At 24.3% G+C, this 27,809-nt stretch overlaps 5 protein-coding genes across 7 annotated transcripts; 3 read left to right on the top strand and 2 right to left on the bottom strand.

Annotated features, from left to right (window-relative positions):
• Positions 1 to 342: 342 nt before the first annotated feature.
• On the top strand, positions 343 to 9,449 carry LOC122509033 (glycerol-3-phosphate dehydrogenase [NAD(+)], cytoplasmic). Of its 2 annotated transcripts, XM_043622777.1 has the most exons (8): positions 343 to 584; positions 1,402 to 1,579; positions 3,674 to 3,814; positions 3,958 to 4,099; positions 4,799 to 4,911; positions 5,153 to 5,383; positions 5,928 to 6,127; positions 8,292 to 9,449. In XM_043622777.1, the coding sequence occupies exons 1-8, from the start codon at positions 541 to 543 to the stop codon at positions 8,347 to 8,349; spliced, it is 1,107 nt and encodes a 368-aa protein (XP_043478712.1). In that variant the 5' UTR covers positions 343 to 540; the 3' UTR covers positions 8,350 to 9,449. The 2 variants fall into 2 exon arrangements, with proteins under 2 accessions (XP_043478712.1, XP_043478714.1); XM_043622779.1 differs by lacking the exon at positions 8,292 to 9,449 and having other exon boundaries at positions 5,928 to 7,059.
• Positions 9,450 to 9,593: 144 nt separating this feature from the next.
• On the top strand, positions 9,594 to 17,468 carry LOC122509034 (glycerol-3-phosphate dehydrogenase [NAD(+)], cytoplasmic-like). Its single transcript, XM_043622780.1, has 8 exons — positions 9,594 to 9,934; positions 10,919 to 11,099; positions 14,390 to 14,530; positions 14,618 to 14,759; positions 15,734 to 15,846; positions 16,040 to 16,270; positions 16,435 to 16,634; positions 17,262 to 17,468. Exons 1-8 carry the CDS (start codon positions 9,888 to 9,890, stop codon positions 17,299 to 17,301), a joined length of 1,095 nt encoding a protein of 364 aa, XP_043478715.1. The 5' UTR covers positions 9,594 to 9,887; the 3' UTR covers positions 17,302 to 17,468.
• Positions 11,174 to 13,369, bottom strand: LOC122509035 (peroxiredoxin-6-like). Its single transcript, XM_043622781.1, has 5 exons — positions 13,194 to 13,369; positions 12,438 to 12,594; positions 11,882 to 12,099; positions 11,724 to 11,799; positions 11,174 to 11,395 (listed from the first exon to the last, which is right to left on the bottom strand). Exons 1-5 carry the CDS (start codon positions 13,274 to 13,276, stop codon positions 11,267 to 11,269), a joined length of 663 nt encoding a protein of 220 aa, XP_043478716.1. The 5' UTR covers positions 13,277 to 13,369; the 3' UTR covers positions 11,174 to 11,266.
• Positions 15,737 to 19,159, bottom strand: LOC122509036 (complex III assembly factor LYRM7). The gene is made up of 6 exons (XM_043622782.1): positions 18,925 to 19,159; positions 18,598 to 18,670; positions 18,415 to 18,485; positions 18,264 to 18,345; positions 17,750 to 17,876; positions 15,737 to 15,872 (listed from the first exon to the last, which is right to left on the bottom strand). The coding sequence occupies exons 1-5, from the start codon at positions 18,946 to 18,948 to the stop codon at positions 17,761 to 17,763; spliced, it is 366 nt and encodes a 121-aa protein (XP_043478717.1). The 5' UTR covers positions 18,949 to 19,159; the 3' UTR covers positions 15,737 to 15,872; positions 17,750 to 17,760.
• A 68-nt stretch (positions 19,160 to 19,227) lies between these two features.
• Positions 19,228 to 25,522, top strand: LOC122509032 (zinc finger protein 2 homolog). Of its 2 annotated transcripts, none has more exons than XM_043622776.1 (7): positions 19,228 to 19,382; positions 19,842 to 20,019; positions 20,159 to 20,454; positions 20,623 to 20,965; positions 21,283 to 21,456; positions 21,531 to 21,698; positions 24,536 to 25,522. In XM_043622776.1, exons 2-7 carry the CDS (start codon positions 19,854 to 19,856, stop codon positions 25,462 to 25,464), a joined length of 2,076 nt encoding a protein of 691 aa, XP_043478711.1. In that variant the 5' UTR covers positions 19,228 to 19,382; positions 19,842 to 19,853; the 3' UTR covers positions 25,465 to 25,522. The 2 variants fall into 2 exon arrangements, with proteins under 2 accessions (XP_043478711.1, XP_043478710.1); XM_043622775.1 differs by having other exon boundaries at positions 19,375 to 19,445.
• Positions 25,523 to 27,809: the final 2,287 nt, after the last annotated feature.

Consider the following 27,809-nt stretch of genomic DNA (forward strand, 5'->3'; position numbering starts at 1 on the left):
AAAAATTTAATTATTAATTAAATAATTAATTAGTTAAAAAATATCTATAAGTAATAATATAAATATAAATAAAATAAATAGAAAAACTCTAAAAGTATCAACATTTGGAGTTTTTCTATTTATTTTATTTATATTTTTTAATTAATCAATTATTTAATAATTAAATTTTTTTTTTAAATATTTAAAACACTTTAAAAAATAATATTTATGGATTTTTTGATTTTACTAAGTGTGGAGTATACTTACAGTAAAAATTCCTTTTTAAGAAAAAAAGTATTTTTTGAAAATTAAAGAACTGGCACCTTAATTATTAACTGCTTCCTACGCTCCTGAAGAATAGTTCCTTTAGTTTCCTGATTTCTCTCCGTCCACAGGGTCCACAGTCTGTGCTTACAGTTTTTGCACGATTTCTTCGGAGTACAGTATTAAACTTTACTTGTGTCTCACAACTGGAGCTGTCTATGTCGTTTAGAATTTATTATTTCAATTAAATTCTTATTCTTTCCAATTAATTTTACAAAAGTTTCACTATAATCTACCATGGAAGCCAGACAGCGTGTGTGCATTATCGGATCCGGAAATTGGTGAGTTTTTTTTACTATACAATTTGATTTCTTATCAAAAGTATTGATATTTTTCGTCTAATAGGTGTATGTATATTTTTTTCATTTAAAAAAATTTACAGAAACGTGTTTTATAAACATAAAATACTTTTACCTTTCTCGAATAAGTTGTATTTTTTTAATGATACATTATAAAACGGATGAGAGTTGATAGTTGAATTTAAATTGATTTTCTGGGAAATTTGTATTTGTTTTTAATTATTTGTGTATTCGAAAAATCGTTTTTTATTGACATACTTCAGATTAAAAATTGTTTTCACAAGTGCTTATACACTGACTAGGAGAAATTATGTAATACTTCATTTTCTATTTTTTCCAGCATTTTTTAAATAAAAATTTAAAAAGAAAAGTTGAACTGTAAATATTTGACTAAAACTGGTTTCGTTATCTCATTTTTTACAGATTCAAAATCCAAATCCAATGCACTTTGAAAATTGAATTTATTTTTATAAGTGAGTTTATAATTCGGAAAATGTAATTAATTCGGAATAATTTTTTTTTAATTAGAAATATTACGAATAATTTTTTTCCCTCTTCTTCGAAATGATTCTTTAATAATTAAAGTTGATTGTAATCGTTGTTAGTTAATTCGTAGAGAATTGAACGGAAATTATAACTGCAGTGTACGAAAATAAATTGAATTAAAACTTTTATGTTCTTCCTGCCATTCATCTTGCACTGTAAGAGCAGAAGATTGAATTAAATATTGAAAATATTAAATAAAAAATCATTTTTAATAAATAATTGGTTTTTTTTAAATTACTTTTTTTAATTTTAGGGGATCAGCAATCGCTAAAATTGTCGGAGACAATGCCAAAAATTTAGACACTTTCGAAGATGAAGTTACCATGTACGTTTTCGAAGAAATGGTCAACGGTAGAAAATTAACGGAAATCATCAATGAGACCCACGAAAATGTAAAATATCTCCCTGGCCACGAATTACCTCATAATGTTGTGAGTATTAATTGAATTTTTTTATTTTTACAAAAATCGTTTTCAAAAATGAATTTTCCGAAAGTAGATTCAAATGGACATTTTTTCGAATGAAATTTTAAGAGTTTCATTTTTAAAAGTAATTATTGAATTAAATTAAATTGTATAATAATTATTTTCCTTAATTACTTTCTTCTTTCATGGAATTCTTTTATCACCAAGTTGAAGTCCACAACGTTGATCAACGAAAAAAAATTGTTCACTAAGTAAATTAATTAAAAATTACGCAGCAATATTGACAAAAAAATATTTGGAAAAAAAGATTGATATTTATGTTTTGATAATAATTATTTTACAATTAAATATTAAATTAAAAATAATACTTGATTGAATTAAATAAATTTTTTTCGTTGATCAACGTTGTGGACTTCAACTTCGTCTTTTATCGTGAATTTTATAAATTCAAATACGAAGATTAAACTTTCCTATCAGTTTGTCGAATGAGAGTATAAAAATACTAATTTCAAATAGAATAATAATCATGAATATCGAGTAAAATATAATTTTAATTTTTAAATACAATTAAAGGTGAATTTAATTCAAAAGTAGAATTTTTTAGGAAAAATTTATTTTTGGTTATTGTCGCATTGCTCACCTAGACCTTCCTATTTAACAACCTTGACCTTAAAATAAACCAGGAGAGTATTGATTATTGTACACATTCTCATATTTTGCAAGTGCACACAAATACCTTTAATTTTAAAAGGATGTGCATTCATGATTCGATTATTTTTATACTAAAAATTAGTTTATTTATTTATTGATTTTATTTTTTAGTACCTACCTTTGCGTCTAGAACTGTTTATCGTTAATTGAAAAATAAGTTTACAAATAATAGAAACATGTTAATAAAAATCTTTTTTTTCGAAAGTTGTAAACTGCAATTTAGTACGTTATCTTAAAAATAACAAGATAAAAATAACTTTAAAAAAACAAATTTAAGAGTAATTTATCAAAGACCTTGAGGCAGAAGATTATGAGTGTAATTACGATTAAGGAAAGAATTATAAAATTAAAGAAATTTTTTATTTTCAATTTTTTTCCACGCTGAAAAAATCTGAAAGTATTTAAGAATATAAAGAATATTTTTTAAAGATATTTTTTTTCATTTGCAAGAATTTTTTCAGTGACTTTCTCAGGGCAAGAATAATTCTTTCTCTTTCCTTTCTCTTCCCCCTTATATTAAGTTATGAAAATTTTTCCTGTTATTAATAATTATTATAATAATGAATAATTAGCCAACAATAAAAAAAAGTGTTTCTTACAGAAATATGTTAATTTTGTCTTTTAAGTTGAAATATTATATTGCAGTGAGAATTACGCATATGGTCTTTAAAAATGAAAAAAATGCACAAGTGTTTCTCATATTACATCATTTCATATATTATACATTTTTCTTGTTATGTAATCCCTTTTGCTAACCGTTTAAAGACTTACAAAAAAAAAATATGACACGTTAAATGAGTAAAGAGACAAAAATGACAAAAATTCTTCGAAAAAAACTTTTTTTCTCTCTGAATAGAATTTCAATTAAAATTAATAATTAATAATTAAAATTCTCTCTGAATTTTTAAATATCGCAACAGATTAAAAATTATGGCAAAATAGTTTAACGTACTTTGTGCTTTGATCCCATTAATTAAGGTGTTCTATGATTCAGAAACTGACTTTTGTCCTCACCATTCTTACTTCCTTATTCATTTTGAACTTTAGCACATGGAAAGAAATAGTAAAAAAGAAAAAAGAAGTGATGGAGTCACGATAGAAATATTTTTTGTACAATTAATAATATTTGTAAATAATTTGTAATAATATTTGTAATAAAAGATAATAAGAAAAATTAAAATCCTAAATTAAATATTCAGAAACAATAATTTGTTTGAAACGTGACGCAAAATTATTGTAATTAACTTTTTATTTGGAGAAGAAATAAATAAATTTCGTTCATTTGAACGTTTGGAACTTTAGGAATATTTAAATAATATTTAACTTGAAAAATGATTAATTTAAATCAATTTCTATATTTTTTGATTATACAAAAATATATAATTTCAGGTTGCTGTTCCAGACGTCGTGGAGGCTGCGAAAGATGCCGATATTCTAATTTTTGTCGTTCCACATCAATTTATTCGTAAACTATGTGGTTCACTTTTAGGAAACATTAAATCAACGGCGGTTGGTTTATCTCTAATTAAAGTAAGTAGATACTTTTATATTGCAATTGCAATTTGTAATTATAATTGAAACTGTAATTTTCATTGTGTTTTTTAACTGCAATTATAATTAAAACTGTAATAATTGTAATTAATTATCGACACTAAATGTTCTCTTATTTGTAGGGTTTCGATCAGAAGGAAGGCGGAGGAATCGAATTAATTTCTCACATAATTTCCAAGGAGTTAAATATTCCTGTATCGGTGTTAATGGGAGCAAATCTCGCGTCTGAAGTTGCAGACGAAATGTTTTGTGAAACTACAATAGGTGAGTTTGTCAAATATGATTCTAAATAGAGATTTCATTATTATTTTAATATGTATCTAACTTTGTGATATTTCTTTATCGCAAATTTCAAGGTTCTCTATTTTTAACCACTTTTGAAATTATTTTTTTTTACTGTAGCACGAGTGTAAATATTTTTCTGAATGAAAATTGACAAAGTTTAGATAACTATTTGTATAAAGTTATGAATATGTTTTTCATATTATTCAAATGAAAAATGGCTCCGTTTATTTCTACTTCAATTTTCTTTTTTTCAATTTCAATTCAATTTTAATTTTTCTAACACAATATTTTATATTGAAAATAGTGTTAAAAAATAGCCCTATTTTTATTATTTTCCTTTCCTTTTTTATACTTTTTTATTTTCTCTTTTCTATTACATGTAGAAAATAGTTTAGCGTGTAAATAATAAAAATTGGCATAAAAGTTTTGTTCAAATCCGCGATATGTTAAAAAATTCATTTATCATCAATTTTTATCGAAAGTGGTGTTTAATGTAATAAAAATTAATAGTTTCATTGAATAAAAATAATCACTTTTATCTTCGTGCAAATAAATTGTGATAAAGATAAAAAAGAATATTAATGCTTCGAAATCGTTGGATCGGAAAAATATTTTTACACCTATTTCATAAAAAGAATTATTTCCTTTTTTGTACATTATTTAACTTTTATTTTCCAGGATGTAAAGATAAAAGTATTGGTCCTATTTTAAGGGATATTATCCAAACCTCGTATTTCAGAGTTGTGGTCGTCGAGGACGTTGACTCTGTCGAATGTTGTGGAGCTTTAAAAGTAATTACCAATTTTACTATTTTTATTTGGAAATATTTAATTTAATTTCTGTTTTTGTTTTTGTTTAGAAATATTCAATTTTATTTCTATTTTCATTTAGAAATATTTTATTTCTACTTTTCTTTAGAAATGTTTAATTTTATTTCTATTTTTGTTTAGAAATATTTCAATTTTTTTAGTACCTAATTAAATAAATATTCATTTTTGTTTAGAAAATAATAGAAAAATTTTTCCTTCACAGAATATAGTGGCTTGTGGAGCTGGTTTCGTTGACGGTCTTGGCTTAGGAGATAACACAAAAGCCGCCGTTATCAGACTGGGACTAATGGAAATGATAAAATTCGTGGATGTTTTCTTCCCTGGGGGAAAACTCACTACATTTTTCGAAAGCTGTGGAGTGGCAGATCTTATCACCACGTGTTATGGTGGAAGAAATCGTAAGGTTTCCGAAGCCTTTGTTAAAACTGGAAAGGTATTTTACTTTTTCTTTATAACTAATCACGTGACGCAGATGTCCCACTGTGACGAATTTTCAAGAAGCTTTTTTCTCGAATTGTTTTTCTTACATATGTAGATCGTATCTAAATTGACGAAGCCAAATATTTAATTAAAAAAAGTATCGAAAATTGTGCAATTTTCGATACTTTTTTTAATTAAATATTTGGCTATTAAATGATATTAAATGAAAGTAAATTTTAAAAAATTGTCACTGGATTACTTGTCTATTGTTAAAAATTAAAGAGCCAAATAATTTTTATTTGAATAAAATTTAATTCGGAACTATTTTAATTCGAATCGATTTGAATTCAAATCAATTTTAATTCAAAACTATTTTAATTCGAATCGAATTGAATTCAAATCAATTTTAATTCGAATCAGATTAAATTGTATTTGATTTGATAAAGTACGATTTAATTTCAAAAATAAAATAATAATAAATTGAATTAATAATAATAATTAAGTAAAATAATTTTTCATCGTGAACGAAATAATTGAATGATTGTACAATTTTTCAGCCGATCAGTGTCCTGGAGAAGGAAATGCTAAACGGTCAAAAATTACAAGGACCCTTCACAGCAGAAGAAGTAAATTACATGTTAAAAGCAAGAAATATGGAAGTACGATTTCCATTATTCACTGCAATTCACAAAATTTGCACCGAAGTACTAAAGCCAACGGATCTTATCGATTGCATTCGAAGCCATCCGGAACACATGTAAGCCTTACACATAAAATAACTTTACTAGCTCATTGCACTCTATTTAAAGAGTGTTGAAAATGCTCTAAATTCTCTTATGTACATTTTTCTTAACCAAAGATTTTTTTTTCTTTTTCTCTTCATAACTGGAAATTTTTTTCAGTAATCTAGGGTTATACGAATGTTATCAATTGTATATATATAAATATATATAAGAAATGTACATAAGCGTATAGTCATCATTTGTATATTATTAAATAATTGATGACATCGAATATTGTTGAAAAAATGAGAGTGTTGAATTATGCATTTGTTGATATTTTTACAGAATATTAACGCGTCCTGTTAAAATATATGTTTATTTTACTGTTGTTAGAGAAATTATTTTTTTAAACATGATTTTAATAGAAAATATCTATGCATTTGTTTAATTAGTGAATAGTCAGTCTTATAAGTCTCAATGACTTGAAATATTATAAGTAAAGATATTTAATATTATTAAATATTAAATAATCTCACTGAAAGTCAAATGTATAGTAGATAGTGCAAAAAACGTAATATATAAATCTAAAAGATATAAGCAAAAAAATACACTTTCACGGGAATTTATATATAAATCTAATTAATAACAATTTACAACCAAGTAAATAAATACATTAAATACTAAGCAAATTAAAAAAAAAATTAAATTTAAATAAGAAAATTGATCTTAACATTGAATCGAAAATACGAATGTAAATTTTTGATATTTTTAAAATAATTTTTAAGTATTTTAAGTCATGACTAGATTTAAAATTTTACGAGGCGAAATTATAAAGTTTAGATAGGAGAATAATTTCTATTTTTTAAAAATAATTTGCAAAATGTTCTGGATTTCATATCAGGAGATAGAAATTTGATTTATGGATTTTGGTAATTTAAAGATATAGTAGCTAGTAAAGCGAATTCGGTAATAATAATAATTATAGATTACTATAAATAATAGTCATTTCGAGAGAAAGGACGCTAACTCGCAGTGATAAGTACAAAGAAAATGCAGTCGATGCGCCAAAAATCACTTTTTATTTATTTTTACAAATTATAATTTTTATTTGTTAGTTTATTGTTTTATTTGTTATTTTTATTGTTATTTTCATTGTTTTTTTATAGTTACAATTAACAACAATTTTTAATTACCATTAATATTACAATTTTAATTATTTAACGAAATTATTTGTTTTAATTTGTTGTAATTTGTTTTTAAACAATTGCGTTGATTAATTTATTATTTTATCAAATTTGTAATTTTTAAGTTTTTTTTTGTAATCTTTAAGTTCAACTCGTGATAATGGCTGCATCCTGTATTTGTAGTTTAGCGCGCGCTACAAAAATATGTTGCTTCCTTTTTAGAATTTTCAACTATCTCAAATCTCCATAAATAATTTAATAGAAAGTTTACGCTTAAATGCTGTATTGTAGGTCACATTATTTATAATTATTATTAACAAAAAATAAGAGCACATTTTCAAAAGCACCAAAAATTAGAATAAAATCTTGTCATTTCAGTAGCTAGACAAAAAAAAGTAATGAAAAGTTATTATAAATCTAGAGAATATATTTTTAAATATGTACATGAAATATGGAGATTTTTATTTTTCTTTAAAAAGAAATTAAATTTAAAAAAATAAAAATAGACCAAAAAAAGTAATTAATGTGTGAAATCTATATAAAAATGTTATTACTAAAGAGTATAAAAAATTCTACAAGTCTCGTTGAACGGCGAATTTTAGTTTGTCTTCTATTCTGTAGAGTAAATAATGTTATTCTCTGTATAATTATGAATAGAAAATATACAAATATTAATTTTATCTTCTTATTAATTTTTTCCAAATGAGACTGAAAATTAATCATAAAACATTTATTCGTAATTCATTTTCATAATTCATCACAATCATATTGTCAATTTATTAATTTTACTTAAAGGAAAAAAAGAATTTTACTTAAAAGAAAAAGAATTTTAATAGCTACGAAAAATAGGATTTCTTTCTTTTGGAGTGCTTTACCTTTTCTTTTTCTTTTTGTTTCCGCTTGCCTGCTTTTTAATTTAAACAGTTTCGTTAATATATTATTATTACTTATTTTTTAATAATTGTATTGTTTTGAAATCATCTCACTAATCATATTCAATTCATTTCATATTTAGGGATGACGAAGACGACAAATTCCAGGATCAGGCTTCATCTCCACGATGTCATTTATGAAGAGAATTTGCTCAAAAGAAGGAAATAAGAATTTAGGATCAACTGAAAACTTATACATTCTTTCCAAGAGTGTAATACAAAGTTTATTTGCTAGATAATTTTCTTCTTCATTTTTTTTTTCATAAGTCTGAAAATCCGGAATTTTCTTTTTAAAAACGAATAAATTAATTTCTACGAGCGCAAAATTTTTAAGAAATTGTTACTTGTTACTTAAAAGACAATAATATAAAAAAAAATAACACGAATTTAAAGTCAAATTGAATTCGTTTTCGTTTTTAAAAATGTTTCGGAATTCAGACTTATTTTTACTTTTGTTTTTTTTTCAGAATGTTAACAATTAATGAGCGTTTGATAGTTAGGGAAAGATCTGGGAAAATAATTTGTATACACCGTCAACAGTCAATATTGAAAATACTAGTCGAATTCAGGTTTTATTGAAAAAGAAACAGAGAAGATTGTTTATCTTTATATTAGGCAAAAACGATGCCATATAAAATCCAGTGGAGAAATTTCGCTGGAATAGTCAAACTTTGTTTTTTGCGCATATTTACATTTTTTACTTTTTACACTTTTTACTCTTTTTACACACAATATAAAAATATCCTAAGAAGAAATTTTCACTAGAAACTCAGATTTTTTACGAAACGTTATTGCCTCGAAACTTTATTTGATTTTCAAGAATTTTCAAGAATTTTTATCAATTTTATACATTTTATACAAAGTCGATTTATAAAATTCGGGATTTGTTTCTAATTTACGAATAAGGCAGCAATATTATGAATTAATGAATTTTATACATTTTATACAAAGACAATTTATAAAATTTGGGATTTGTTTCTAATTTACGAATAAGGCAGAAATTATTATGAATTAATGAATTTTATAAATTCTAAACGATTAGTTTATAAAATTCGATATTTTGTTTTTAATTTACAAAATAAGTAAATTTAGAGATTGGCAGAAATGTTAAATTATTATTGTCGAATAACAATAATTACGTTATAATTGTTTGAAATCGTATAAACTAAACTTATGGAATTGGAGTGTAAATATAATTAGAAATGTTAATTAATAAATGGTATGTTTCGTTGCAAAAAAAATGTCAAACATTAACTGTATTAATTAACTATTAACTTAACTATATTTTTCTTTTTTGTGAGATTTTGAAGTTAACAATTTTATAAAAATTTTATCAACGATTTTTACTATTAATTAAGGGAAGAGAGGAGAGAATTTTGTCAATTATCAACAAGTTGTTAATTTTTAGGTCATTTCGACTAATTTTCGTGTTGACATATGTTTTGGATTGGCGATTATCCAGGAGTTGCGCGACAAGTTGTAAATTATGCAGGACCATCTCGAAGGTCAAGAAAGACCGAAGTGAGTTTAGTAAGTCAGTCGGTCGGTCATTTGGAATTTGGTCCCGCGACTTTTAAGTTTATCGGGAACAAGTGGACAGAAATTTTTCTTCATTTTCGGTACTGAAAAATAAGTGCCTTTTCCTTCTTTTCCATAAATAGAAGAAAAAAAACACAAAAATGTCTAAACCAAAGCAAAAAGTGTGCATTGTCGGAAGTGGAAATTGGTAAGTTTAAAACTTTTTTATTTCAAACTACAATTTTGATTCGATCTTCGTTATTCAAGACAAGTTTGATTGACCGAAGAATATTAAATTAATTTATGAAGACAGATGGGATAAATTTTTTTTTATGACTTTTTAAAGTCAATTTGTTGAGACAAGAAAAAAAAGTCACGTTTGGCACACAAGAGTCTTTAATAAGGCTGCTTGACGTCTATAGAATTCAAGGCTAACAACGAGGTGCCAATATAATGACAATCACAAAAATCTATTACACAAGAAAGAAGATGAAAAATTTTATATGCGAGATTTTCTCTTACATAACTTCTGATAGTACTTTTTTGAACTTTTCTTTTTTTTTCTTTTTTTTTCTTTTTTTTTCTTTGACAAAAAGATACACTTTGAATAAAATAAGATTTTAATTATCGGTAAAATAGGTGTAATTGGATAATAAATAAAATTAACGATTCAATGCAAATGAGAAGCAATTCTGCAAAAACATTTCTATTGATAAACACGTAATGCATCTCATTGTCTCCATACCTTGTTAAGCCAATAACTTAAATTATTCTACTTTAAACGCCTTTGAGATTTCAAGAAAAATACGTGATGCATTAATCACTGTACATTCTTAATTTTATTATTTTCAATACGACGTACGTTTTTACTTCAAACTCGCATTACTGAAACGCAGTAAAAAAAATGGTAAAAAAATTATCTTAATTTTCTCTCTCTTAACATTTTTTAAATTTCAACTTTAACTATTTTGTCTTAATAAATTAATTTGAAAATAGGTAATTTCGATTTTTATTTTTTTATTTTATTTTTCCTTATTATTGAATTTATTAAAAAAAAATATTAATTATTGAATTTATTGAGAAAAAATATTAAATTGAATTTATTGAAAAGAATATTAATTATTGAATTAGTTTTTCTTAGTTTCCTCAATTTCTACAAAATTGTCCCTAATTTTTTCGTTGATATTTTTAGGGGTTCGGCTATTGCAAAAATTATCGGAGCCAATGCGGTCAAGTTCAACAAAAAATTCGAAGAGACGGTCACCATGTACGTGTTCGAAGAAATGATTGATGGCAAAAAGTTGACGGAAATTATCAACGAACAACATGAAAATGTTAAATATCTTCCAGGACACAAACTTCCAGCGAATGTGGTAAGTTATTACTTTTTCATAGAAGAAATATTAGTTTTTTAGTGAATTAATTTTTAAATGACAGTCTTGTTAACTTCTGTTAATAATTAATTAATTTACTTTTTTTGTATTAAACTAAAAATCACAATTTTTAAAATTTACGAGAAAGTAGTGCTTAGAGAACATTGTTAATAGTCAGTAGTCGTACGAACATAAACTTTTCCCGATGGCATCGAAACTGTGTCCACTCCGCCTGGGAATAATTTAGGAAGATCCTCTTCTTTCACATCTGGCAGGATCATCACCTTTTCTCCGGGCTAGAATTTCGAAATATTTTAATTATTTTCAAAAATTAATCTTTGTTAACGAATTTAATTTAATTCCCTGAATTTAACAGTGACGCTGAGTGTCGAAAAATATTTTTTTCACGAAACCGAAATGAATAAAACAATTTTTTTTTTGTAATTGAAGTAAAAATCACGAATAATAGTTTTCGACGTTAACTTCAAGAACGCACAATTTTTCGAAACTAAATTTTTTTAATTATTATATTTCTATTTAAATATTTCTATTTCTTCAGAATTTGAAATTTTCCATTTTGATGACAATTTTGGGAATTAAATAAAACAAATTTGGAGTACTTACGACCCAATTGGCTGGGGTAGCAATTTGAGGTTTTCTGTCGACCAACTGAAGAGAGTCGATCACTCGTAACATTTCACTGTAAAAAAGGAAAATTATGGTTTTTTAAATTGAAATTAAGAACTGAAAAAAAATCTAAAATTTTGTATTTTTGCACTTACTCGACATTTCGACCGGTGGATTTTGGATAATGCATAGAGAGACGAACACGATGATCGGGACTGATGATATAAAGAGCCCGAACTGTATCTGCGTATTCTGGATCTTTCTGATTTTCTTGGTCCAACATTCCTAATTGCACAGACAAACTGCGGTCTCCATCGGCGATGATTGGATATGGAAAAGCCCCGGGAATATCTTGGCAATAAGATTTAATGTCCTGGAAAATAAAAAAATATTAGGAAAATAAAATAAAAAATTAAAATTAAATAAAAAATAAATTTTTCAATTTCAATTTTTTTTTTAGTTTATTTTTGCTTCCTCATAGAAGAAGAATTGTATTTAAATACTTTTTTATGATTTTTTTTAAATCTCGTTCTTCTATGAGGAAGCAAAAATAAATTTAAAAAAGAATTTAAATATTAAATAAAATAGTTTTATAATAATTCAGATTTAATTAAGTTTAATTCAATTATTTTTTCTATTCTATTATTTTCAAGTCAATAATGGTAATTATTTTTTTTTGGAGGAAAAGAGAATTAAAATTGAGACACTTACGTTCACCCAATCGACGTGATCTTTTAAATCGTCTACCGAATGTGCCAATAATTTTACATTTCGTCGATCAAAATGTGGCTGATGAACGGCAAGTCGACCGAGTTCGGTTGTGCAAACTGGAGTGAAATCAGCAGGATGTGAAAATATAACCACCCATCTAGATAATAAAAATGCATTAATAATTAATAATTCGAATTCCTTTAACAAAATTAAATAAGTTATTAATTTATTAAAATCTTTAATTATTGTGAATAAAGTTAATAATTAAAAAGTGACTGTCGCATAAAAAAATCAAAAAGATTGTAAAAATTCACTAAAATAAAAAAGAACTCTGTACAATAATAAAAAACACTATAATAAAGACGACACTATAATGAAAATTAAATTTCAAAGTAAATTCAAAATTAAATGAAAAAATAAATGAAAAATTGAATTGAAAATAAAATTTAAAAGTAGATTCAAAATTAAATTCAAATTTAAATGAAAAAATAAGTGGAAAATTAAATGCAAAATAAAATGAAAAAATAAGTGGAAAATTAAATGAAAAAATAGATGAAAAATAAAATGAAAAAATAGATGGGAAATAAAATGAAAAAATAGACGCAAAATAAAATGAACAAATATTTGGAAAATTAAATGTAAAAATACACTAAAATAAAAAAAAGAACTTTGTACAATAATAAAAAAAGGACACTATAATGAAAAAAAAGATGAACCGAAATCAAAATTAAAAAAAATGAAATTAAAATTACTCACGAATTTCCTTGCCACTCGTAAAATTCAATGGGTCCCTGAGTGGTCTCCGCCTTGAAATTCGGAACAATTGAGTTTAATCTCATTTTTCCTACACTCTTGAAACACAAATAATGTGGAGAAATAAAATATGATCCGATCTGAACCGCAGAAACTCGTTCTTTGTAAATTGCGAGTGGAGACAAGCAACTAAATACATGTTCAAGTCTCCCCTCTCTCTCCTTCAAAAAAAGAATTTGCTGATACTTTAATTAGTATTGAAAATTGCATCAAGTTACAAAAGAGGAAAAAGTTTACCACTTTCGAAGAATATTATCAAAAAAAAATCTTACACTCTCTGTGATCCATTTTCAAATACTAAATTCACATGAAATTAAATTTCTAACGATTTCTATTTGGTAATTGTCATTTTTTTCATTTTCTCGAAATAGGAATATACGGATTTATCAGATTTTGAAAACATTAAATTATTCTCTCTTTAGCAAAATTAGACATTGTAAAGTAAAAAAAAAATTCTCTTTTATAAGTGAATTGTACATTGGTGATAAAAATTAAAGTAGTGGTAAAAAATTTAAATAGAAAATATTTTTTATCTTTAATATAAAGAATATTATGTAATAATTACGGCAGAAATATTTTAATCAAAAAAAGAACATACTTATCACTGCACATTATTACAATAATTTTCCCTGTTACACCCAAGCAAATATCTTATCTTTGTTTATTCAATCTAAACTTGTTAAATTTACTGAAAATTACGTTTAGATTTAAAAAGAGAAAAATGGAAAAAAATATAAATTATTAATAAAAAATTAAAAAAGAAAAATGCGAGAAATTGAGAAAACAATTTTTTTTAATTGATTCGAAATACTTTATTCTTCACTGGTGTATAAATTTTTATAAAAGTTCTTTAAATACGTGTACACAATATTACAATTATTTTATTTCTAAAGAGTATGTAATTCAGAAGAAGAATTTTTTTTAGAGACGTAATTTATATATATTACTAATTATTAATTATTTAATATTTTAAAATTAAGTATTTAAGTATTTTAAGTTTTGATTTCGTTCACATCGTTCACATTAATATATTTGAGAAATTCAAAGAGAAACTTCCAAAAAGAAAAAAAACTCCCAATTTGTATATATTACACAATTTTTCGAATAGTATTAAAAATAAATTTTTTTTTAATTCACAGGTAGCTGTTCCAGATGTGGTAGAAGCTGCAAAAGATGCAGATATTCTTGTTTTTGTAATTCCTCATCAATTCATTCCACCGCTTTGCGCGAATTTACTTGGAAAAATTAAATCAACCGCAGTTGGCTTGTCCTTAATTAAGGTACTTTAATTTCGTATGTCACTTTTTAAGGGAAATTTAATCACTAATTTTGTATTTTCTTATATCAAAATACTTTCACTTTTCTAGGGCTTTGCAACCGGAGCCGATGGCAGTATTGAATTAATCTCGAAAATGATTGAGAAAAATTTGAAAATTCCTTGCTACGTATTGATGGGTGCAAATTTAGCGAATGAAGTAGCCGAGGAAAAGTTCTGCGAAACAACTATTGGTAATTTCACTAATTAATAAAAATATATACAAATTTAGACTTTGAATTTATAGATTAAAAATTAAATGAAAAATTCAGTTGAAAATTAAATTTCAAAGTAGATTCAAAATTTAATTCAAAATTAAATGAAAAATTCAGTTGAAAATTAAATTTCAAAGTAGATTCAAAATTCAATTGAAAATTAAATGAAAAATTCAATTGAAAATTAAGTTTCAAAGTGAATTCAAAATTAAATTTAAAATTCAATTAATTTTTCAGTTAAAAAATAAATTTCAAAGTAAATTCAAAATTCAATTACTTTTACAGTTGAAAAATAAATTTCAAAGTAAATTCCAAATTCAATTCAAAACTAAATGAAAAATTCAGTTGAAAATTAAATTTCAAAGTAAATTCAAAGATCAATTCAAAATGAAATTAAAAATTCAGTTGAAAACTAAATTTCAAAGTAAATTCAATTCAAAATTAAATGAAAAATTTAGTTGAAAATTAAATTTAAAAGTAAATTAAATATTGAATTCAAAATTAAATAAAAAATTAAATTGAAAACTGAATGTAAAAGTAAATTAAAAATGGAATTCAAAATAAAATAAAAAAATAGAATGAAAAATAAATTGAACAAATAGATGGAAAATGAAATGAAAAAATAGATGAAAAAATAGATGGAAAATTAAATGAAAAAATACATGAAAAATAAAATGATGAAAAAAGATGAAAAATAAAATGAAAAAATAGATGAAAAATTAAATTGAAAATTGAATTTAAAATGAAATTTAAATTTAGATTCGCAAATTTACTTTCGAGCGATAATTAAACAGTCTGCGTATGTTTGAACAGAACTGTCGAATAGAGTTCATAAATATTCAAAAAAAAGAAACGTAGATGCGATGAATATTAATGGAGATTGAAGATTTATGAAATTCCATTTAAAGACTGAATGAAACTTTACTAAAGGTAGATCAATGTCATTTTCTCAGGTTGCAAAGATAAACGTCTGGCACCACTTCTCAGGGACATCATTCAAACATCAGATTTCAGGGTCGTTGTGGTAGAGGATTGCGAAGCTGTCGAAGTCTGCGGTGCACTTAAGGTAACTTGAATATTACGTAATCCATCCTGTAACATTTTAACAAAATAGAATTATCATTAAAAATTGATTTCTAATTCTTTTGACAAATTTGCATTTCTCTTGGGAACAAGAGTTTGCAATTTTTACAATTTTCACATTTTTTATTATTTACATAATTCAAAATTGATTCTAATTCAAATATTGAAATTTTCAGAATATTGTGGCGTGTGCTGCGGGATTCGTGAGTGGTCTAGGATTAGGTGACAACACCAAAGCTGCTGTGATAAGACTTGGTCTTATGGAAATGGTGAAATTTGTCGACACATTTTACGGTGGTTCCAAATTGTCCACATTTTTCGAAAGCTGTGGTGTTGCCGATCTTATTACCACTTGCTACGGAGGAAGAAATCGTAGAGTTTGCGAGGAATTTGTGAAATCTGACAAGGTATAAAAATTCTCAGCTTAAAAAGGTGTTTTCTCTTAATAGTTACTTTATATTTTTATCTCAATATTATAGAAACTAATTTCGAAATTTTATTTACAAAAAAAAAAGAAAAATTAGATTATTTAATAATAAAAATTTAATGAGATTTAAATTTTATTTTCCAGTCAATAAAGCAATTGGAAGACGAACTTCTGGGTGGACAGAAATTGCAAGGTCCAGCTACCGCAGACGAAGTGAATGGAATGTTGAAACTTAAAAACATGACTGATAAATTTCCATTATTTACCGCTGTTCATCGTATTTGCACTAAAGAAATTAAACCTACAGAATTAATAAATCAAATTCGCAATCATCCAGAACATGTGTTAGTATTCTGTAAAATAATAAGAAATTATTGCTTTTGCTTCAATAAATTTCCGTGTGTTTTAATAATCTTTCCTGACTTCAGTGAAAACCACATTTTTTATGGACGAAAAAATTACTAATTACTCAAAAAAAATCTTTTAATCTAATTAATCATTTTTACAAGTTAATAATAATTAATAGTAATTATTTTATTGTCATTAATCGAAATAATCAAAATTTATTTCCCCTAATTTTTTTCTGCATTTTGTAATTTGTTCTGCATTTAAAATTTTCGTTTTATTCCATTTTATTTTTTCCTCCTGAACCTTTGACATTTTTTTGATTAATCTTTAACTTTGTTAAATTGTGTGACCTCATTTCAGTAAAATCATGAATATACTAATCATTAACAAACCGGTAAGTCCAATTTTTTTTATCTTAAATTTCAATAACAACGAATGTGTTATAAAATTTCTTGTGTATTTTTTTGAATAATTTTCATTGTAAATTGTAAAAGAAAAAAAAATAATTACTGTAAATCAACAAGATTTTTTATCTTATCATTGGCAGACATCAATTTATTCGTCGAATTATATAAAAAGACAGTGAAAGAAATTAATATAATTAAATAGATTTTAACTTTCAGAATGCGAATGGAGGGAGTCATTGAAGATCCAGATAATTAGAAATCAACATTATGTGTTCATTGCACATTCGTTCAAAATAACTGCTGTTCATGCTTATCAAAACATGTACGGATTAGTACGATAAATATTAATATTGTAAATACATTTGTGTTTTCATAAAAAGTTTAGAAAAAATTAAAGTATATTTTATCAGATAACAAGTTTATTTATTTAAATATTTATTCAGTGAGAGTCTAATTAAAAAATACTAACAAGTTTACGAGCAAAAAATAAATCTGCTTCCATTAAACAGATTTTATATTTTTAATTCAGTTTTCTTCTAAATTCTTCTAAATTTTAATTATTCATTTGGAGAGTAAATTAAATTTTGATTTTTAATTTAATTTTAATTTAATTTAATTTTTGCAAGTTTATATTATTCTATAATACAGATTTATTCAAATATGAATAAATATAATTATAAACTGTACAAATATTACATAAATACCTGGATGGACACTAAAGATTTTTTTTAGGAGCACTATTACAAGTTTTGGTAGATAAATTGCAACTAAAAGCTGCTGAATCGGGCATTGCAGAGTTGTCGATTAAATTGTCTTTTTTTACTCGAACCTCTGTAAAAAAGATTAATTAATACGCAGGTAAATAAAATTACTAAATGGTAAAAAAGAAGAGCAATAAAATACGATTTTCTCCAAGAAAATACGAAGAGTATATTATAAATTTTCTCTCAAGGTCGCAGAGGCAAAAGTAAGATATTAACTTTAACTACGCAAAATACTTATTTTTATATTGTTCGCTTCTATATTAACAACCTGAAGCATACTTTCAAAATTGTTCTTTCTTTTAATGATTTTAATTAAATATTCACTACAAATATAAAATTAAATTCAGTAGAAATTTAAAATATTAAATTCATTAGAAATAAAATTAGATTCATTGTAAATAAAATTGAATTCATTGTAAATAAAATGAAATATTCATTAATAAAGCGTAATTACCGAATTTTCCTGGTTCTTTTTGAACGGCTTGTATTATTTTAGTTCTTACTTCCTTTTCCACAGCCAAAGCAGTTTCATTCAACTGGAGAAGAAAGAAATTTTTAAATATTCACAATAACAATATGTTTATTGTTAAGAACGAGAAATTCACCTGTTTAATGGTTTCAGTATCTCCTATATTCATATTCTTCCGGTATTCGTCATTTATCTTCTTCCTCACAACTAAATACGAATTATAAATTGTTTTTATTTTATAATTTCATTACTTAGAAGTTTAATAATTTTTAAAATCTTCTTAACATTCGGAATCAATTTATAATAAATAAGAATTTACCTTGAAGTGCGTGTTCATCGTTTTGAAACGTGTTCAATCTGGTCCTGTGTAATGTTTTGAATATTTTAAGTACCTGCAATTTTTTGTATTTTTAAATCTCTAAAAACCGAATTCAAGGCATTTTTATAATTTAAAAAAAGTTATATATTGAAGCTTCCATGGAATATAAATTTTATTTATTTTATTTAATTGAAATTTACATACGTGAATTTACAATAAAAAATTAATAGAAATATAAAATAAACTCTAAACCGAAAATTGAGAATTTTGATATTTTATAGTTTAGATTTCATTGTAAAAATTTAATCCAAATACAATAAAAATTACCTCTTTTCGCAGATTTCCACTCATTTTATGTAAATATTGTATAAATATTTCAAATTTTGCCTGTTTGGCAAATGAAATTCGAGTATTTCGATTGAAGCACACACTACATTTAATTTAAAAATATTAATACGTGGTCATTGACCGTTTATTATGACTTTATCTAATATGGAAATAAAATAAAAATAAAAATTACTTGAATGTTTTCATAAAAACGACAAAACTTTTTTTTTATTCGTATTCGTGTGTATACATATATTTGACTTTGTCGTCTGCTAGATCAGCTGTTCGCCAATCAGATGTCAGATGACTGCCTTTCTAAAATCTTGTTGTAAAGGTTTTCTACGAAAAAAGTTAATAATAAGAACAAGTTTTATTGAGAAAGTGACTCACATTGTTTCGGGTTAATTGTTCCAATGTTTATTGAAATGGACTGTTTTTCTTAATATAGTAAATTTGTCGTAAGTATAATTAAAATGAGTGAAATGAGTTTTAGGAATACGAACATAACCTATAAATCTATGGTATCAATATATACACTTTGTTTATATGTTTTTAAAAGTTATTTATTATTGCTATTATTTACACGTTATTAATTTATAATCCAATTATATTCTTGTATTTACTCTATAAAAAAATATATCTTATTATTTTGCATTATTAAATCTTAATAACGTTCGACATTTTCTTATCTTCTTTCGATTTTTTATTTTTCTTTAATTTTAAATATAAAGTTAGAAAAAAATTATAATTCGTTTTTATTTTTAATATGACCGTTTTTATAAGTATTTTGAATTATATTTTTATTATTTCAGAAAATTATTTCTTATTTTAAATTATAATGTTTAAATTATGACTTTCGATTGTACTTAGGTATATTCTTTTTACTGTTTGTTAATTTTTCGTTTCTTTCAAAAAAGGTTATTGAAATAATGGCAAAAGAATGTCCAAATTGTGGGAAATTGACAAACACTACCCAAACAAGACTTGTAAAAGATTCTTGTGGTCATACAAAATGTCGAATGTGTTTATTGCACGAGGAGTATGGTTGTAAATCTTGTGACAGCGAGAAACAGTTCCAGCAAATTGGTAGTTTTGGTAAGAAGTAATTTTTAAGTAAAACCTATTTCATACAAAAAAAAACAAAAAGAAATACAAAAAAATATATAACTTGATCTACATTAAAAAGAATGCAAGAAAATTATGTAAATAACAATAAACTTTTAATTTGCTCTAGATTATCCAGTTCGACGTCTTTCGAAACCAAATAAAACAGAAATTGAAAATTCAGAGTCATCGAATAGTAATACGTCAACGAAACATGAAAATCTTTTAGTCAATAAATTAATAAACTACGAATTTACACCCTGCGATCTCTCGACTGAAAAAGAGAAACCAAATTTTACAGTAAATACCGAGACAGTTTCCTATGCAATTGAAAACGACTCTGTAGAAATTGACGATTGGAGTTTAAAAATTGATGAGGAAAGTAAAAGTGATGAGACTGAAGTTTTAGCCCTCACGAAGGATAATGTACGGTTCATTCTCAATTTACTCGTAAATTCATATCTTTCGCGTTATTTTATTTAAATTGGATTAAAAATAATTTAATTCATGCAAAAAATTTTAGTATTTATAAAATAGTTGAATTGTTTTGAATAATTTAATAAATTACTAAAATTTTGAAATTCCTTTTTGCAGAATCCAGATAATGAAGATAGTGGGAAGGAGAAGGCTTTAAAAAATAGGCGTAAATTCGTTGATCGAAGTCATATATCAATATTACCTGGTTCCCCGGAAAGATATAAATGTGACGCATGTGGAAAAATTTTTCGAAGCAAAAAAGGAACTTGCTATCATGATTCCTGTGTAACAGGAATTCGACCATATCAATGCACTCTGTGTAACAGAAGTTTTGTAAAACGATCTCATTTTGAATATCACGAGAGAACTCACACTGGATACAAACCATTCAAATGCACTCTTTGCGACAAAGCTTTTATCCAAAATAATAAACTCAATCGACACATGCTATCGCATAGTAGTATGTTGACTTTGCTAAAAATTATTATTTTTAATATTAATACATTTTATTTTATTTATTTTAGTATTTAATACTAAAGTAAATTAATAAAATATATTAATAAATTAATAATACATTTTATTAAAATAAATTAATAAGATGTATTAATAATACATTTTATTAATTCAATAATTTTGAAAGCCATAAATTGTATAAATAAAAGATGTTTAAATTCCTTCGTCTGGCCTAATGGCCAAACAAATGAATTTAAACATCTTTTATTTATATTTTATTATATTTTACTTCAGAATAATATCGATATTATTTCCTTTTTACAGAATTGAAACCGTTTACATGCAACAATTGTGGAAACTCTTATCGAAAGAAGGACGATCTTAAATATCACATGACTATTCATTCCTCAACGGCACCGACTCCTTTTCAGTGTAAAATATGCGGAAAGACATTCAGAGTTTCATCAAATTTAAAACGACATGTTCTCATTCACTCCAGTAAGTTTTATTAACTCTGTTAATTATCCATTTGACGTTCATAGAAAAAAGAACTCAATTTATTTTCTTTTCAGACGATAGACCTCACGTTTGTGATCAGTGTAATAAAGGCTTTAAAGATAAATCTTTACTGAAACGGCATGAAAGAATTCATGAGAAAGAACGACCGTTTTCCTGCGCTCACTGCTCAAGATTTTTCTTATCCAAATCGGAATTAAGACGACATATGACAACACATTCAAGTAAATTTTCATCTTTTAAATCTTCAGTTTTCTTCTTTTTTAATTTTTTAATACGGGGTTACCGTATTAAGAAATTATGTAATTGTATTTTGGAGAAGTTGCAAATTAGTGCAAAAATTCAATTATTTTCAAAAGTTATAAAATTCTTCGACAAAATTGAATTATTATCAAAATTTTTTTTAAACTCTTGTTTAAATTTCAAGTATCTTTATAAATAATAAAATTCTTCTCTGACATTCAATTCAATTATTTTCACAAATAAAGAAAATTCTTTTGAGGAATTCAATTATTTTAAAAAATTTTAATAGATTTGTTCGCAAGAATTAAATTATTTTCAAAAACAACAAAATTCATCACAGAATTTTAATTATTTAATACAATTTTAATAAAATTTTTCATAAAAATTTAATTATTTTCATAAATAATAAAATTCTTGTCAGAAATTCAATTATTTTTAGAAATTTTAATAAAATTCTTATCAGGAATTCAATTATTTTCATAAATAATAAAATTCTTCTTTGGAATTAAATTATTTCAACAAATAAAAAAAATTCTTGTGAGGAATTCAATTATTTAAAAAAAATTTAATATATTTGTTCGCAAGAATTCAATTATTTTCATAAACAACAAAAGTTATCACAGAATTTTAATTATTTAATATAATTTTTAATGAATCTTTCGAAAAATGCAATTATTCTTAAAAATTTTGTTAAAATTCTTTGCAAAAATTCAGCTTATTATTATTTTATAAATAATAAAATTTTTATCAGGACTTCAATTATTTGTATAATTAATACATTTCATCGCAGAATTTAAAGTATTCTAAAAAATTTAATTAAAATTCGTCAAAAGATTACAATTATTTGAAAATTTGTTGATGTGTTTAAATAGTTAAATTCTTGTATAATTTTCTAATTAAAATTGATTAATAATGAATTTCAGTTTAACTACATTATAATAATCGTAAGTTTCCTTTCCGTTAGCAAATTATCTGCATTCATTTGTTTGTTTTAAAAATTAAATTTTGTGGGTTAAGTATTGGCATTTTTTATATATTTTTTAATGTCAAACTTTTTAATGTGGAAAATACTTTACTTATTAAATTGTCTCGACTCTTTGGTAAAAAATCTAAAATTATCAAAAATTCAAAAATCCGTTTTTCTTAAAATTCAACATTTTTTCCTCTCTTTTATGGGATTTAGCTTCATTATTTTTGTGCTTTTGGAAAATGCTTTACTTATTAAATTGTCTCGACTCTTTGGTAAAAAATCTAAAATTATCAAAAATTCGAAAAAATTCAAAAATCCGATTTTTTTAAAATTCAACATTTTTTCTTCTCTTTTATGGGATTTAGCTTCATTATTTTTGTGCTTTTGGAAAATACTTTACTTATTAAATTGTCTCGACTCTTTGGTAAAAAATCTAAAATTATCGAAAATTATCAAAAATTCAAAAATCCGAATTTCTTAAAATTCAACATTTTTTCCTCTCTTTTATAGGATTTAGCTTCATTATTTTTGTGCTTTTGGAAAATGCTTTACTTATTAAATTGTCTCGACTCTTTGGTAAAAAATCTAAAATTATCAAAAATTCGAAAAATTTCAAAAATCCGTTTTTCTTAAAATTCAACATTTTTTCCTCTCTTTTATGGGATTTAGCTTCATTATTTTTGTGCTTTTGGAAAATGCTTTACTTATTTAATAGTCTCCACCCTTTGGAAAAAAATCAAAAATTATAAAAAATCTGAAAAATCGAATTTCTTAAAATTCAACATTTTTTCTTCTCTTTTATGCCATTTAGCTTTTTTATTATTTGAATTTCTATTCAAGAGAAAAAATGGAAAACTGAAAAAATTTAGAAACTTTTAAAAATTCCAGGCCTTTTCCATGATTTCCCTGATTTCCAGAAGCCTTTTAAAAATTCCATACCATTTCCATGATTTCCAGAAGCCTTTTAAAAATTCTATACCATTTCCATGATTTCCATGATTTCCAGATTCTGTAGGAACCCTGCTTTTGTCTGACTTTCTTCTAAATTATCGAATTCAGTGATTTCTGGGGTGAATTTGGTTAAGTCGTAAAATGGTTAATTTCTATTTGAATTCGTTTTTTTTGAATGTAGAAAATCTGATGTTAATTTAATTCTTTTTTCGTTATGCACGGCAAAAAATATTTAGCTGGATGAACTACAGATTTCACTTTAGTAGCGAAATTTTTCAGTGCTTCAATTAATACTTTTGTTATTCTAGAGAAACTTATCGCTCTTTCAAGTAAAACTTTTTTCAGTGTGTAATAATTATTATTTCTTTAAAAAGTATTTAATTTAAAATGGCTTTATAAAATAAGCAATGCAAAAGATGACCCAGATACTAATTGTAATTGTTCTAGCCATAGTTTAAGTCTAGTAATGTAAATTCTATTTAAATTGAGACCATTGGGTGAAATTATTTGAATTTTAGTTAGTTAAATCTCTTTGTTAGGTTATAATAATTATTTCTTTAAAATTTTTTAAATTGTTTAAAATAAGCAGCCCTATACAACATTCCCGCGCGCTTGCGCGCGGATAGTTTGGCTAGTTTTAGATAATAATTGAATATTAAAATATTGTAGCGTGGATTTTTAGAAATAATTGAATTTTGAAAAGGCTTTCAATTAAAATCTTTGAATATCTGAATTTTTCATGCTTTTAACTAATAATTTTGTAGAATTGATTTTTTTGAAAAAGATTAATTGAATTTTTTTTTAGAAATTATTTTATGTTTCTAGTTTTTAATATATATTTAATTTTTACATTTTTCTTAAATTTCTATATATTTCGTACTTTAATTTTCATTACAGGTGAAAAACCATTTTCGTGTCGATTCTGCAAAACAGATTTTCGACGAAAAGATAATTTAAATCGACACATAAGACACCATCATTCGGAAGAGAGTGTCTCGTGTGAAAATACTTCATCGATATTGAGTACAGAAACCATGCATAAGAATTCTCTGAAACAAAAATCGAAGAAATCGAAAAAATCCTCGACAATTGCTTCTTCAAATTCGAAAACATTAAAAAAAGACTCTTCAGACTTTACAAATTCATTAAATCAAATTAATTCCCGACTCGATTCGATGGGAAATATTACTCCAGTTATCAGAACTACTGGCGAACTTAGCAACGCAGTCCCCGTAATCAATGGACCAATTAGCATAAAGAAATTTGTGGAAAACACAGAAACTCGGAAGAAAACTTTCACCTATATTGAGCCAATACCACTTGCCGAGGCTGTGGTTATAAACAAAAGAATCGAGGAAAAATTATATCAACAAAATACAACTAATTATTTTTTTCGTAATTATTCCACTTCAAGTAGATCTAATTTAGCCAACAGTTCGAATTTTCACTCAAAAAGTGATTCTGAAAAATTATCGTCCAATCAGACTGATAAAAATTGTGTAAAATTAAAAACTAAGGATTCAAACGTCAATGGTGTTGAATTTAAAATTTCTAATTTAGAGAAGGAAAAAATTAGTTCTGAACAAAATTTGTCGCAGACATTTAATAGAAATTCTGGCGATTCACAAAATGCAACATTTTGCAATGAAAAAGTCTCGAATTCAAGGCATGAAAACGAGCAGTCAAATTATGTGTCAACAATAAAGCACATCGTTCATCCGGAGAGTGAGATTGAATCCAGCTCTGACGTGAAAGAGTTGCAAAAAACGTACAGCAAACATTGGAGACGCAGAACTGCTGAAACGTTAAAACCAAATTCTAAATAGAGAGTTACATTTAGAAAAAGAGCGAAAAGAGTAACTCTAGGACTTTAAACTATTTGAATTTAATATTTTAAATTCATACAATTGTAAGAAATCGACTTTTAAATTATTTACTTTTTAAAGGTATATTTAAATACTATTACTACCTATTTATTATTTAATTAATATTATATTAAATTATATTAATTATATTAATTATATTCAATTAACAGGGTTGCTATATAGGTTTTCAATTATTTTCATAAATAATAAAACTCATCGGAGAATTTCAATTATTTTTAATACAATTTTAATGAAATTTCTCGAAAAATGTAATTATTCTTAAAAATTTTATTAAAATTCGTCGAAAGAATTTAATTATTTAAAAATTTGTTGATAATACTTTTTATCAGAAATTAATTTTTTCTTAAAAATATTAAAAATTTGTCACGAGAAATCGAGAATTCAATTATTTAAAAAAATTTTAATAAAATTCTTCGTAAAAATTCAATTATTTTTAGAAATTTTAATAAATTTCTTCGCAAGAATTCAATTATTTTCATAAATAATGAAAATCTTGTCAGTCATTCAATTATTTTCATAAATAATAAAATTCTTGTCAGGAATTCAATTGTTTTTAGAAATTTTAATAAATTTCTTCTCAAGAATTCAATAATTTTCGTAAATCATAAAATTCTTCTTAGGAATTCAATTATTTTTAAAAACTTTAATAAATTTCTTCCCTAGAAATCAATTATTTTCATAAGTAAAAAAATTCTTCTTATGAATTTATATATTTTTAAAAACTTTAATAAATTTCTTCCCAAAAATTCAATTATTTTCATAAATAATAAAATTCTTGTTAGGAATTCAATTATTTTTCAAAACTTTAATAAATTTCTTCCCAGAAATTCAATTATTTTCATAAGTAAAAAAATTCTTCTTAGGAATTTATATATTTTTAAAAACTTTAATAAATTTCTTCTCTAAAATTCAATTATTTTCATAAATAATAAAATTCTTGTCAGGAATTCAATTATTTTTAGAAATTTAAATAAATTTCTTTCCAAGGATTCAATTATTTTCGTAAATCATAAAATTCTTCTTAGGAATTCAATTATTTTTAAAAACTTTAATAAATTTTTTACCAAGAATTCAATTATTTTCATAAATTTTGAAATGTTAGTGAGGAATTCAATTATTTTTAAATAATTGAAATTAAAATAATTAAATAATTGAAATAATTGAATTTTGTAAAGGTTTGAAATTATAATCTTTGAAAGTTTGAATTTTTTCTATGTTTAACTAAAAATTGTGAGGATTCAATTTTTTAAACAAAGTTTAATGAAATTTTTTTGAAATTATTTATTTTCTAATATATATCGGTTTCTTCGTGTTTTATAACCTTTTTTTTTTTAATTGTTAAATTTCAAAATAGTTTGAATTTAAATGTTTTGAAGAATTTTAATTTCAATAAAAAAATAATAATGATTAAATATTTATTTAAAAAAGAAGCAAAAGCGTGGCAACTCTGTAAATTAATGAATATACATTGTTTGCTATTTGAAATATATTATTTATATTTTAAGTCACATTTTGTGTAGAATTTTATAAAATGTACTTTTTATATAGTGAAGTGTATATAAATTTTAAAATCTCACAAGACAAGTAATTTTTTACTGCAATTAAAAATTGTTTAATGTTGAAAAAGTTCTTTTGTTGAATTATTAAAATTCATTTCCCGGATCATTATTAAAAATTCCTCCTGGAAAAATGGAAAGAAGAGGAGATTAATTTATTTTATTAGGAAAGAATTTTTCAAAAACTAGAGGGAAAATTAAAAACTTGTCATTTATTACAAGTAATTTTATCGTTTTATATTTATTTCACTTCATCATCATTCGGGATTACATTGTGACATTGATATGAATATGAGAAGTGTAGATGTAAACTCATAAGTGCTCGTGCTGTTTAATCGCATTATTAATACTAATTTCTACATATATATCTAATTGTAGGCATCATGACAAAAGTTCTTTTCAATTTTTTTTTTTTTTTTTGTAATAAAAAGTCTGTAACGGCAGTGAAAACATTTCGCTTAAGTTGTACAATATATCAAATCGATCACTTTTATTTTCTTCGAATTTAAAGAATTATTAATTATTATCTTGCACAACATGTTTCAAGTGTTCCGCATTTTTTTTTCTATTTAAATTCACTTTTTTTTATGTACATTCGATAAAATTAGCTAAACCTTTTTACGTAAAACTAAACTACCGAATTCTAATCGCAAAAAGGGATTTTTAAGAATTTTTTAATTTTTCTTTTTCTCTGGTTTGACATATTAAAAAAATAATAAGCACTGATTA

Source organism: Leptopilina heterotoma, unplaced genomic scaffold, assembly GCF_015476425.1.
Source record: "Leptopilina heterotoma isolate Lh14 unplaced genomic scaffold, ASM1547642v1 Lhet_59, whole genome shotgun sequence".
NCBI lineage: Eukaryota > Metazoa > Arthropoda > Insecta > Hymenoptera > Figitidae > Leptopilina > Leptopilina heterotoma.

Coding starts and splice junctions, on each gene's coding strand:
- LOC122509033 (XM_043622777.1), top strand. CDS start 541: ATGGAAGCCAGACAGCGTGTGTGCATTATCGGATCCGGAAATTG. Junction 585..1,401: donor ATTATCGGATCCGGAAATTG/GTGAGTTTTTTT, acceptor TTTTAATTTTAG/GGGATCAGCAATCGCTAAAA. Junction 3,815..3,957: donor TTGGTTTATCTCTAATTAAA/GTAAGTAGATAC, acceptor TCTTATTTGTAG/GGTTTCGATCAGAAGGAAGG.
- LOC122509034 (XM_043622780.1), top strand. CDS start 9,888: ATGTCTAAACCAAAGCAAAAAGTGTGCATTGTCGGAAGTGGAAATTG. Junction 14,760..15,733: donor GTTCTGCGAAACAACTATTG/GTAATTTCACTA, acceptor TCATTTTCTCAG/GTTGCAAAGATAAACGTCTG. Junction 16,271..16,434: donor AATTTGTGAAATCTGACAAG/GTATAAAAATTC, acceptor TTTATTTTCCAG/TCAATAAAGCAATTGGAAGA.
- LOC122509035 (XM_043622781.1), bottom strand. CDS start 13,276: ATGAGATTAAACTCAATTGTTCCGAATTTCAAGGCGGAGACCACTCAG. Junction 11,800..11,881: donor TCCACCGGTCGAAATGTCGA/GTAAGTGCAAAA, acceptor CCTTTTTTACAG/TGAAATGTTACGAGTGATCG. Junction 11,396..11,723: donor CTACCCCAGCCAATTGGGTC/GTAAGTACTCCA, acceptor TCGAAATTCTAG/CCCGGAGAAAAGGTGATGAT.
- LOC122509036 (XM_043622782.1), bottom strand. CDS start 18,948: ATGAGTGGAAATCTGCGAAAAGAG. Junction 18,671..18,924: donor GTGGAAATCTGCGAAAAGAG/GTAATTTTTATT, acceptor AAAAAATTGCAG/GTACTTAAAATATTCAAAAC. Junction 17,877..18,263: donor AAAAGAACCAGGAAAATTCG/GTAATTACGCTT, acceptor TCTTTTTTACAG/AGGTTCGAGTAAAAAAAGAC.
- LOC122509032 (XM_043622775.1), top strand. CDS start 19,398: ATGAGTGAAATGAGTTTTAGGAATACGAACATAACCTATAAATCTATG. Junction 20,020..20,158: donor CCAGCAAATTGGTAGTTTTG/GTAAGAAGTAAT, acceptor AATTTGCTCTAG/ATTATCCAGTTCGACGTCTT. Junction 21,457..21,530: donor ACATGTTCTCATTCACTCCA/GTAAGTTTTATT, acceptor TTTTCTTTTCAG/ACGATAGACCTCACGTTTGT.